Here is a 10527-nt window from a genome sequence, read left to right on the forward strand (position 1 = left end):
GTTTTGAGAAAGATCGGTGTGTGTGGAGACGTTACTATCGATAAAAAAATTTGCGGAGGGCGCGGCCGACCTAAAGCGCAGCCCCGGAGCGACGGCGTTGTATACGAACACTCCGCCGCCTTCCCTCCGCAACCACCTCGCGTGTCTGACAGTCATCTCATTCGGCCCATGCTCCACTGGCCCTCGCGCCTTCTCCTGCGGCTCTCTTATTCTTTCGTTCCGCCATGAACGCTCGCAGAGAGAGAGCTGACATCTTCTCGACCCCCCCCGTCTATTACGCAAACACAAACGGCCACGATGAGACGCTTCTCCCAGCGCTACAGAAAAATCAAGCTTTAGTCTACGGCTTCCTCGCCTTGATCTCGATCCATCTCCTCCTGGAATACTTTGGTTTTGCACCAGTCTCATTGGTCCAGTCCCTTTGGAACCTTCTCGTCTACATAACACCCTCTCGAGTTCTCGTCGCATTGGATTCCCGCATGTCGCCATCTGACTTCTCTCCCTCCAGCCCGTCTCGGATGAGCTTTCAGGCAAAGAGCGAATCGATGCAGCGGCTATTGGGTCTCGATGCCAACACCTTCCCGCTTTTCTCACGATCGCGATCTCTCTCAGGCCTCGGATCCGCCCTTCTGGGAAACAACCAGGACGCTCTACCGCCCGGACTGGGGAACTGGGATAATTCTTGCTATCAAAACAGTATCATCCAGGGACTCGCATCGTTGAAATCCCTTTCAGTCTTCCTGGGACGGAATATTGATGTTCTTGCGGAGAAGGGATCCCTGTCGACGCACCAAGCACTCAAAGGGATTATCGACCACCTGAATAGCGCCTCGAATTATGGACACAAGCTGTGGATTCCGCCAGATCTCAAGTCCATGAGTAGCTGGCAGCAGCAAGATGCGCAGGAATACTTCTCCAAAGTGGTGGATCAAATCGACATTGAAATCCAGCAAGCTTCAAGGGGACAAACAAGGAACGCGGGGCTCAAGATGGCTGGACCCGAAGAGAACATTCTCTGCGACAGTTCTCAGGCTGAATCAACACTATATGAGACCATGTCGGATCCCACCGTCGACAGAGCCTCCCTCCGCAACCCCCTTGAAGGCTTACTTGCCCAGCGGGTGGGATGCATGACATGTGGTTGGACAGAAGGATTGTCTCTCATCCCATTCAACTGTCTAACTGTGCCACTGGGAGGGAGATTCGAGTATGACGTGCGTGAGTGTTTGGACCAATATATGACATTGGAACCCATCGAGGGCGTGGAGTGTGCGAAATGCACTCTTTTACGGGCCAAAGAACAGCTTAAGAGCCTTCTTGGTGGTATTTCGGAAGATGAAGGCTCGTCGAATGGGTCACAGTCAGCCCAGCTATCGGATGTCGTGCGGAGCTCCGCTTTGACACGACTTGAGTCGGTCACAGCTGCCCTCGAAGAACATGATTTCACGGAAAAGACATTGGCCGACAAATGCCACATTCCGTCCAAGAATCGCGTCTCTACAACGAAATCTCGGCAGGCAGTAGTCGCCCGCTCCCCTCAATGTCTTGTCGTTCACATTAACCGCAGTCTCTTCGATGAGATGACAGGCATGCTGAAAAAGAACTACGCGGCTGTGAAGTTTCCTAGGATAATGGATTTGAACGATTGGTGTCTCGGTACTCGTGCGGCCGAGAAGTCCGAAGATCTCGAGCAGTGGGAAACAAACCCCGCCGAATCCATGCTTCCACAGTCAGGTTGTGCTGTCCGTATCTCTAGCAGGCACTACGAACTCCGGGCTGTCATTACGCATTATGGCCGACACGAAAATGGCCACTATATCTGCTATCGCAAATACCCAACCGCAGTGTTCCCAGCTCCTGTTCCAGACGAGGTCCTTCAAGCCGAAGGCGATAAGGAAAAGCCCGAACGCTGGTATCGACTCAGTGACGATGATGTGCAGATGGTCAGTGAGGGCCATGTGATGTCTCAGGGTGGCGTGTTCATGCTTTTCTATGATGCCGTTGAAGATTCCTCGCCAGTGGAGCCGGAAGTTCCTGCCACGGCAACATCGGCCATGTACGAGCCTGCGGAATCGGTGTCCAACTTCACGATGTCCGAGGGCATGTCCACCACCTCGACCATCACAGATGCTGAGTCCAGCACATCCCGCGCGACCAGTGTTTCCGCGCCGGACCACGAGCTGCCGGCCGAGACCAAGCACGTGATCCCACCCTTGAGGACATCCAGTGCTGTGGAAGTCAACCCTCAAGGCTCCTCAGACGACCTTGGATCGCGGTCCTTTGTCACCGCCTGATGATTCAAGGCTTCCGTTCTCTCCATCATGTTTAAGCCCGTTTGCTTTCTTGATCAGCGAAACTGCGCCGTACAGCCGGCCACTGCATTTGATACCCGAACCACATCCAATTGGCGTTCATGTATGCTCTAGCATTTACCCACTTGTGCTTACTATGATGTAATTTTACTTTCAGTCCGTTTGGCGCAATTGAAATGGTTTATTGCACCGAGAACTGTTCAGCCGACAGATAGATGTTCAAGTAAGGCCAAGACTAACAGGAGAGAAAACAGGGTTTTGTCTATACCAGCTGCTCCGACTCATCATGAAATCCGTTGACAGAGGTGTTGGGTTTGTTCGCCAAATAATTGCATGCTCTCATCACTCCCTTGAAATTGAGAGTAGCCTCAAAAGGTACAGATATATAGGAGAAGGCCAATTCTTCGATGTGCTCGATATTGACCCCGATCGCTTCGGCAATCAGACTGACACATGCGATTCATTATTTACCTTTTCTATATGAGTGTGGAGACTATTCAAAATATCTTGGTCTCCTACAAAGAAGAGACATCGATGATATCTTACTGCTCCGCGCTGTCAACGGATGGGCTGGTAGAACCTCCCTTCCCTCCAACAAACCTCTTCTGCTTTGACTTCAGCCCGCTTGAACCTCTGTGCCTACCACGTATAAATCTTGAGCGATCCCCAGCCCTGCCTGTCGGCTGTTTGGCTTAGAGGGATCTCCAACAGTGCATCCTACTTCCTCGCTTTGTATCTTTTCCTTCCTCTGACTGAAAGCCCATCTAATACTTTCACTGACCATCCTGGGAATCTTGCTGGCAACCTATACTCCTTCCAACCTTCTTTCTACTTTCCACTCATCTTTCTACGCATTCTTCCTGACATACATTCTTACTATCCTGGGTCATTCGTTCTCATTTTATTTCCTACTCTTCCTTCGACTCGTTTTCCTACCAAGCCCCAGTCCTCTTGATCCTACATCACTCTCGTCCCTCATTCAGCCCATCCAATCACACTCTTATATTTACTCTCATAACCACACCTTTCCTTTTCATCCTCGAGGGATCCAGTCCTCGCTCGGGTATCTTCCCAAAATCCTTGAAACAAATCTTTCTCTCCTCACAATACCACTTGAAAAACATCACTAGTCCCTTGGACGCTTGCACTTCTCTCTCGCCAAAATGAGCAAAAGCAATGGCCGCAGCAGTGGCTGCTCAACAAATACTCTCGGCACGGCGAACTCTTCAGAGAATGGAGAGGCCATGCCACCACCATACAAGGGGCCTCCAAGACTGGGAAAAGCCCTTTTGACCAATGCCCTCCAAAAGAATTTGAAGGTTCCAGTATCTCCAATTTCCCAAAATATCTTCCCGCATCGGCAGGGAGGCACCGCAGATCTCAGTGCTTCAAGCTCCAACGAGAATATTATGCCAATTTCTCAGAGTCCACCTGAGGCCCAGGAACAGGTGGACAGCTCTGCTGTCGATGTCGCCGGGCCTATGGGGCCTTCCGAAAGCGAATTGTTCGGTGATTTTGACACCATCTCGGAAGAGGACGACGGTTCCAAGTGAGTATCTGAAATTCAAAACTGAAATTGAGTTACTAACTAGTTAGGTTCCGTGATGCTCAAGCCAGATATCACAGCCTGGAAGATCCATCTCTGGAGGACACTGTTCAATTTGAGTTTGAGAAGATCCAGGAACTCTCTCGCCAAAAGATTCGAGAGAGCAGGATCATCGCCAGAACTCTGAAGAAGAATGATGAGGATAATGAAGACTGCGGAGGTCAAAGCAGTTCCCGCGAAATTGGCATTGACTCATCTTCTACATCCGACATCCTTGAGGAGACACTCAATGAAGGCCTCCGAAGTCTCGAAAAGGATTCTGCAGCTTCTATTGAGCATGAGCGTTCAGCCACAAAAAGGGAGGCAGAAAATGCCCAGGCCCCCAAGGATAAACCGCAACGAGGACCAAAAATATCTGCCCGAGATCATGAAAAAGCCAAGGAGATTGGGCTTCGAAGAATGATCGGGGTCAACCGCCTCACAAAAAAGTTGTATAACAAGCACATGGTTGACGATGGAAAGCAAGACGTGCACCATGGTAAGAAACACACGCTTACTGAGAAAGAGGTGCAGGAAATCTGTCTAGGAAATTCCAACATCGTTGCAAGCGCGCAAAAGAATGCGTCGACACCAGAGCTTACCTACTCTACGCTGAAGAACCGAGACAAGGCTCTCGCTGAAACAGTCGCACATATACCGGCAAAGGACAGAGCCGAGGCGATGTCGGACAAAAGAATGATCACCAAGGCAGTCAAGAACTTTGACCACCCGCCGAAATTTGATGGAAAAGGCCACTGGGCACTGAAAGGTTTCAAAGCCAACTTGTACAGTTATCAGGCATGTATCTCTTACTTTTTGTCACCAAATTGATGGGCTGATGGTTTCATAGGTTGCAGGCGTTGCCTGGATGGTTAGTTCAAGGCGGTTCTCTGAGTCATGATATCTCTATTCTAACCTTTCCAGCGCGAGCGAGAGAGATCTCCAAAGCCACCACACGGCGGTCTACTCTGTGACGTTATGGGATTAGGAAAAACCATCAGTGCTTTAGCAAATATCCTGGATGGACGACGTCTAGGCCCGATGGGTACAAGAACTCCAACTCTGATTGTTGTGCCAAGCCACCTCGTCAGCCACTGGTAAGTGATGCCCAAGATATTCGTGTTCTAAGGTCGTTATCTTACGATAGTATAAATCAAGGACAGATCAGTTGAGCAGATACTGCGAGGCCAATATATTCGGAGTAACGGAAATTTACTCCAGCCGTTCGGGAACTCGTCTGAATTCAGAGAACAACATCATAAAGATGGCTAACTATGACGTGGTGTAGGTCCAATTGGTGATCTTGATATTGAAAAAGTGGCTCACAATTCTTTTGACAGGATTACCACATATAGTGAAGTCATGAGCTCGTATCCGACACCAAAGCCACCCGAGGACCTCGAGTCGAACGAGGAAATCACACAATGGTGGTCAAAGTTCTACGACAGCCAAGTTGGTTTGTTGCATCAAATTTTTTGGCATCGGATTGTTCTCGACGGTGAGTATCTTTGAACGCATTGCCGTACTCGAGGGCACAGTCTGTGAACTTTTCCAGTATTGACTCATTTCTAAAGAAGGGCATGTGATCAAAAACCACCAGTCGCGAACTTCTATCGCCGTCCGCGCTCTTACTGGGCATCACAAATGGATCTTGAGCGGCACCCCTTTGCATAAGTAGGATTTTTAAAGACTTAGCTTTCGGCCGAATTGCATTGCTGACCGCAATTGATCAGCTGCATCGAAGAGTTGTGGCCATATTTCTCTTTTCTGAAAGAGAACAACAGTGCCTTGTTCGAAACATTCCAGCGCACCTATATATCCACGGTAAGCGTCTAGCTAGTGAATGCTCCTCCTATATTATAGGTGTTCTAGCTAATGATACCTTAATGCACCCAGAAACACAGGAATTCCAGAGAACGCCTGATAAATAAGCTTCGAGCGGTTCTTTATCGCAGAACCCATGAAAGCAAACTATTTGGACATCCGATTGTCAAGTTGCCTCCAATCCAGGAGAAAATCGTTTACGTGGAAATCTGCGCCGCGGAAAGGCTCATTTACGATAATATTGTCCAGCTTTTCGTGGAAAACATCAATGGTGAGTCCCACTCTCAAGAATTCTAAATTAGTTTAACATAGTCTAGCACTTTCCACCCCGAAGTATAAAAAGCAGCAAAAACGGTGCATCCTGACCATGACTCTTATGCTGCGCATGTTTACAAGCCATACTCTTACCGCACAAAAAATAGTGCAATATGTCCTTGACGAGGCGGTGATGGAAAGCTTGAAGGCCTTTGAAGACGACAAAGATTTCAATGACCACCACCTCTCCCATATAATTGCTCGTTTGCTCCGAGTGGCAAAAGAACATGGTCCTTTGCCGACAACTCCCATGCAAAATACACATGGGCTTACCAGGAAGCGACCCTCGGGAGACGTCCACCAGCTCGCTCGAAACTACTGGATACTAATGGAAACTCTTCAAGATCGCGAGGGAGCCGAGGATTACAGTGAAAGGCTCAAATGTGCGTGGTGTGAAAATGTTCCAAATCGAGCATTTGTGACTTCATGCCAACACCTTTACTGCGAAGAATGCTTTTATACACTCCCTGAAGGAGGCGACACCGTCGACAAAAACACCCCAGTCTGTTGCAGCTGTGAGGTGGGAATTGACGAAGCAGCTTATTACGGCCCATTTGACAACATTCAAAAACTCCAAAACGACGACACCTCGTCATCCTCAGCATCGTCAAAATATGGGAACAAGAGGAAGAAATCAACTCCTGGAAGCTCCAAGAAAGACAAATCCAAGGATTTAATGAAATTCAAACTCCCAAAGCGCTCAAAGACGTTTGATATTTTTCATTCGCCATCGGTCAATGCTTCCGACGACGCTGGCGATCCCTCGTCGAGTGAGGAGGACCAAGAAGAAGACTGGGTAGAAGTCATCGGTTCAAACATGCCGGGAACCAAGTTGAACAAGGTACGAGACCTCATCAAGCAATGGATCGAAGAAGATGGGAGTGTCAAAATTGTGGTGTTCACCGAGTTCCTGGATTCTATCCGGCTCCTTGGATGGGTTTGCGATCAGGAGAACTGGGGCCATACTGAGGTAAACACCCTGCTCTTAATTCATATTCATGTTGCTTGGCAATATTCTGATTATGTATAGCTATCAGGGAAAATGACCATGGACTCGAGAACCAAAAGCATTGAGGAGTTCCAGAAGAACCCACAAATCAAAGTGATGATCTCATCACTCAAAGCTGGAGGCGTTGGGATCGATCTGTCCGCGGCCAACAAATGCATTTTGCTTGATCTCTGGTGGAACAAAGCAATTCAAGATCAGGTAGGATTTGGAGGAGTTCTCTCTGCGCATGGGTGTCTAACAATTTCCTAGGCTTACTGCCGTATCTACCGTATTGGCCAGACCAGGGACGTGGAATGCATCATGCTCATTGCCAAGGATACAATTGACGCCCACATGCTGGAAATCCAAGAGAACAAAGAGAAAGCAATCCAGGAAGTGATTAGTGTGAAAGCACTCGAGGATCGTGATACGATAAAACAACTCCTTGAGTACTTCGGCGATGTTGAGGTCACGGGCGGAGCCTTCAAAGTCAATTATTCCAAAGGCCGCTGCAAGAGAGTTAAAAAGTCCATGGGGAATTGTTTCTTGCTGGGCGAAACAAAGAGAGTGAGTTGGTGGATGAGGCCGGGTTTGCATGATCTCCAGAATGGTTTGCTACTGTGCCTTTCTGGCCATACATTTGCATCAGTTCGGTTGAGCGGAGCGGCTTTTATGTTAGGACCTAGGAACATGGTATGGAGGAACTCTTTTATATTTAGTTAGCAAATTTGATCTTTTGTGCGTCAAACTGCCGATCTCTGAAGCTTCAACTCTATGTAAGCAGGCAGGGCAAAGAATACACAGACAAAATAGTGGTGGATGCCAAGCTTCGTACTAAGTTGGGATCGGCGGCACGCCAGCCCTAACGTTCATAAGTAATTAAGATGCCAAATCCTCAACAGATATTATCTCCTTGGGCTTCATTCAGCAGCCTATCCAGTATTCTCATTATGGTGCGGGTATTCCTGCAATTTCTCTTCGTAAATCGTTACTCATACATGCTGAAATAAATTGTGGAACATCCACCCATGAAAGAAAGCAACAAACATCCTCAGACTTCTTCCCCATTGACATCTTTGACATCCCGAAAACAAGAGCTTCTCCTTCGACAAACATTGCTAGCCACGTTATTCACCAGCTTAAAGAATGCTGTCGGTCGACTGTGACTCGTCCTCTTCAGGGACGTAGTGAGGGTCCCGGACAATGTCATCGCTGTCGTTCTCATTGCTGCTGGTGCTTTCATCGTCGCTGTAGTAATCGTCGTCGTCATCTTCATGGATGCGGAAGTTGTGGCCATCGTTTGATCGTTGCTCAGCGTCTTCGCTGAGCCCATCGCTAAGGCTGCGAAGATCACTGGCTTGCTCTGGAGACAGGTTGCGATTCCATGATGCTCGCATATCATCGCGGTTGACGGTGATGCGGTTCATTCGAGGTCGGAAGCCATGCACCGCACGGGGAGGGTTGGGGACAATATCTTCATTGAAGTCATCAGAGTCATCATCACGGTTGAGATGAGCCAGTGCAGGATCAATGCGGGCAAGGAAATGAATGCCTTGCTGGACGCCACGAAGATCGAAGAGAGAGGTTTCGGACTCTTCATCAGAGGAAGAGCTGGGAGGGATCATGAAGATGTTCTCTTGGTTCTCATGGGGATCGGTCAGCGGCTCCGGGGTGGACGGCTGGGGCGTCTCCTGGTCAGACGGATCTTCGTAGATGACGAAGTCCTGGCTGGACGGGAAGTGAGACTCCCACAGTCTGGTGTCTTCATCGGGAGTCTCCGACCCCGACCCGCCCTGTAGGGGAGGGCTGGAGGGGTGCTCGGCATCAGAAAGCGGCGAGTTCATGTTCGTGGCTGTCTCGCTTTGGTCTGGAGGAGTGTGTAAGTGGAAGAATTGACCTGATGGGTGGGAAAGAGGAAGAGGAGAGGTGTGGACTCACCACCAGCGCTGGCCACTGGGGGAAACCATCCATGTGCCAGCTGCCGGTTGGACAGCTCTAATACTGACCAGTCAAACTGGCAGTATCGCCGGTTGGTGATCGCGAGCCGCGAACGCCTCGGACGTCGTGATCGAGGGACAGGGCCCATGAAGAGAGCATTGACTTCCTGTCCCTCGATCACGATGCCCGAGGCATCGCTGGCGACGCGCACCATTGTTGGCCGTGGGCTGGGTGTACTCGCCATTGCTGAAATGTGAGGAGTTGCGGATGAGAGAAGCGATGGCGCGGACGATGTTGACACGGCTCTCAGTGCTCTCACTTTTATAGTCTACAGATTATATTGTCCTGACAGGGAAGCCGCTGATCTGACAGCTCCGAGATATTCATTCTATCATTCACTATCGGTTCCTATCTCTCCTCTGAGATCAATCTGAGATGAAATAAGCCTAGATCTAGGCAGCCCTGGTTCAGATTAGTGACAGAGATATCAGGCGTAAATCACATATATAAGGCTGTAAGGTTACCTAGCTAGCAATATAAGGCATTGTTCTAGTAGGCAAAAAAAATTTAGATTGTATATTCTGTAATTTCACAGGTGCATGTATACTCTATTCACCTAGAAGGTTTGAAAAGGTCGAATTTCATGATTAGAAAGGTTTGTCTTCATATTGAACACTGTTCTTATTTTCATAGTTCGAGCAGTCATAACCATCGATAAAAAACAAGCACTTGAATCTTATTCCCGACCATAAATCTCTGTTCTAGTATGAATTTCCTACTTTTTGATACTAATACTATCAGCCTGAAGTGGATATTAGCTGCTTCACCGAAATCAACTTGGTTGTTTAACATTAAACTCCAGTGCCAGTTACATGATGGATTTTCCAGGGGTTATAGGGTTGAGTAACGTAACTGAGCGTGTTTGTCCCATATTTGAGAATAAAGGCGAGAATATGGCCTACATTTAAGCCCCTCCCCTACACTACCTAGCTGGTATACCATCGGCATTGAGACCAGTGATGCCTTTGTGGACAAAGCTACCTGCTTCAGCAAGGACAAACACTTTACCCTGCAGATGGCTCTAAGGCCAATTACAAGGCTAGCATGAACTGTCTTTCTTCTCGTACCTCTGTCATCCAATTATAAACTCTGACTTGGGTCCCTTCAGCCCTTCCTTGTGTACATCACGAGACCTGTTTTGTCCTACCATTTTGAGACTCCAGATCGATCAATACACTGTTTATAACTCCTTCCTTGTGGTCACCACGACTGTCAAACATAGCCTCTTATGTTGCGAGCAAGTTCTATCGAGGAAGGACCCTAAAGCGAAAAAGAAAACAGTTCCGAAGAGGCGACTTTACCACACGTGTTTTGTTAGATATATTTCTAAAGGGAGCGAGATCAAGCGTTGTTTGATCGGGATTCCTCTTTCAATGTTGCTAACCATGAGGCTGCGCCCATATCTGATTCTTCAAGCGACTCTTACAAAACCAGGAAAATATGTGATTTACGGAGGACAGACACTAACAGACCATTCTCAATCAAGTAGCAGATAGATTGTATCT

At 48.4% G+C, this 10527-nt stretch overlaps 3 protein-coding genes across 3 annotated transcripts; 2 read left to right on the forward strand and 1 right to left on the reverse strand.

Annotated features, from left to right (window-relative positions):
• Nucleotides 1-224: 224 nt before the first annotated feature.
• Nucleotides 225-2294, forward strand: N7459_003294 (ubiquitin-specific protease UBP1; the record flags this gene model as incomplete). Its single annotated transcript, XM_056942478.1, has 1 exon — nt 225-2294. One exon carries the CDS (start codon nt 225-227, stop codon nt 2292-2294), a length of 2070 nt encoding a protein of 689 aa, XP_056802361.1.
• Nucleotides 2295-3475: 1181 nt separating this feature from the next.
• On the forward strand, nt 3476-7890 carry N7459_003295 (putative SNF2 family helicase; the record flags this gene model as incomplete). Its single annotated transcript, XM_056942479.1, has 12 exons — nt 3476-3861; nt 3909-4699; nt 4755-4768; nt 4822-4942; nt 5186-5395; nt 5472-5571; nt 5631-5721; nt 5794-5992; nt 6039-7006; nt 7067-7243; nt 7295-7591; nt 7813-7890. 12 exons carry the CDS (start codon nt 3476-3478, stop codon nt 7888-7890), a joined length of 3432 nt encoding a protein of 1143 aa, XP_056802362.1.
• Nucleotides 7891-8163: 273 nt separating this feature from the next.
• On the reverse strand, nt 8164-9176 carry N7459_003296 (uncharacterized protein; the record flags this gene model as incomplete). Its single annotated transcript, XM_056942480.1, has 2 exons — nt 8164-8891; nt 8963-9176. 2 exons carry the CDS (start codon nt 9174-9176, stop codon nt 8164-8166), a joined length of 942 nt encoding a protein of 313 aa, XP_056802363.1.
• Between the last annotated feature and the right edge of the window lie 1351 nt (nt 9177-10527).

Source organism: Penicillium hispanicum (assembly GCF_028827665.1).
Source record: "Penicillium hispanicum strain IBT 35686 chromosome Unknown utg000003l_segment0_segment0, whole genome shotgun sequence".
Lineage (NCBI taxonomy): Eukaryota > Fungi > Ascomycota > Eurotiomycetes > Eurotiales > Aspergillaceae > Penicillium > Penicillium hispanicum.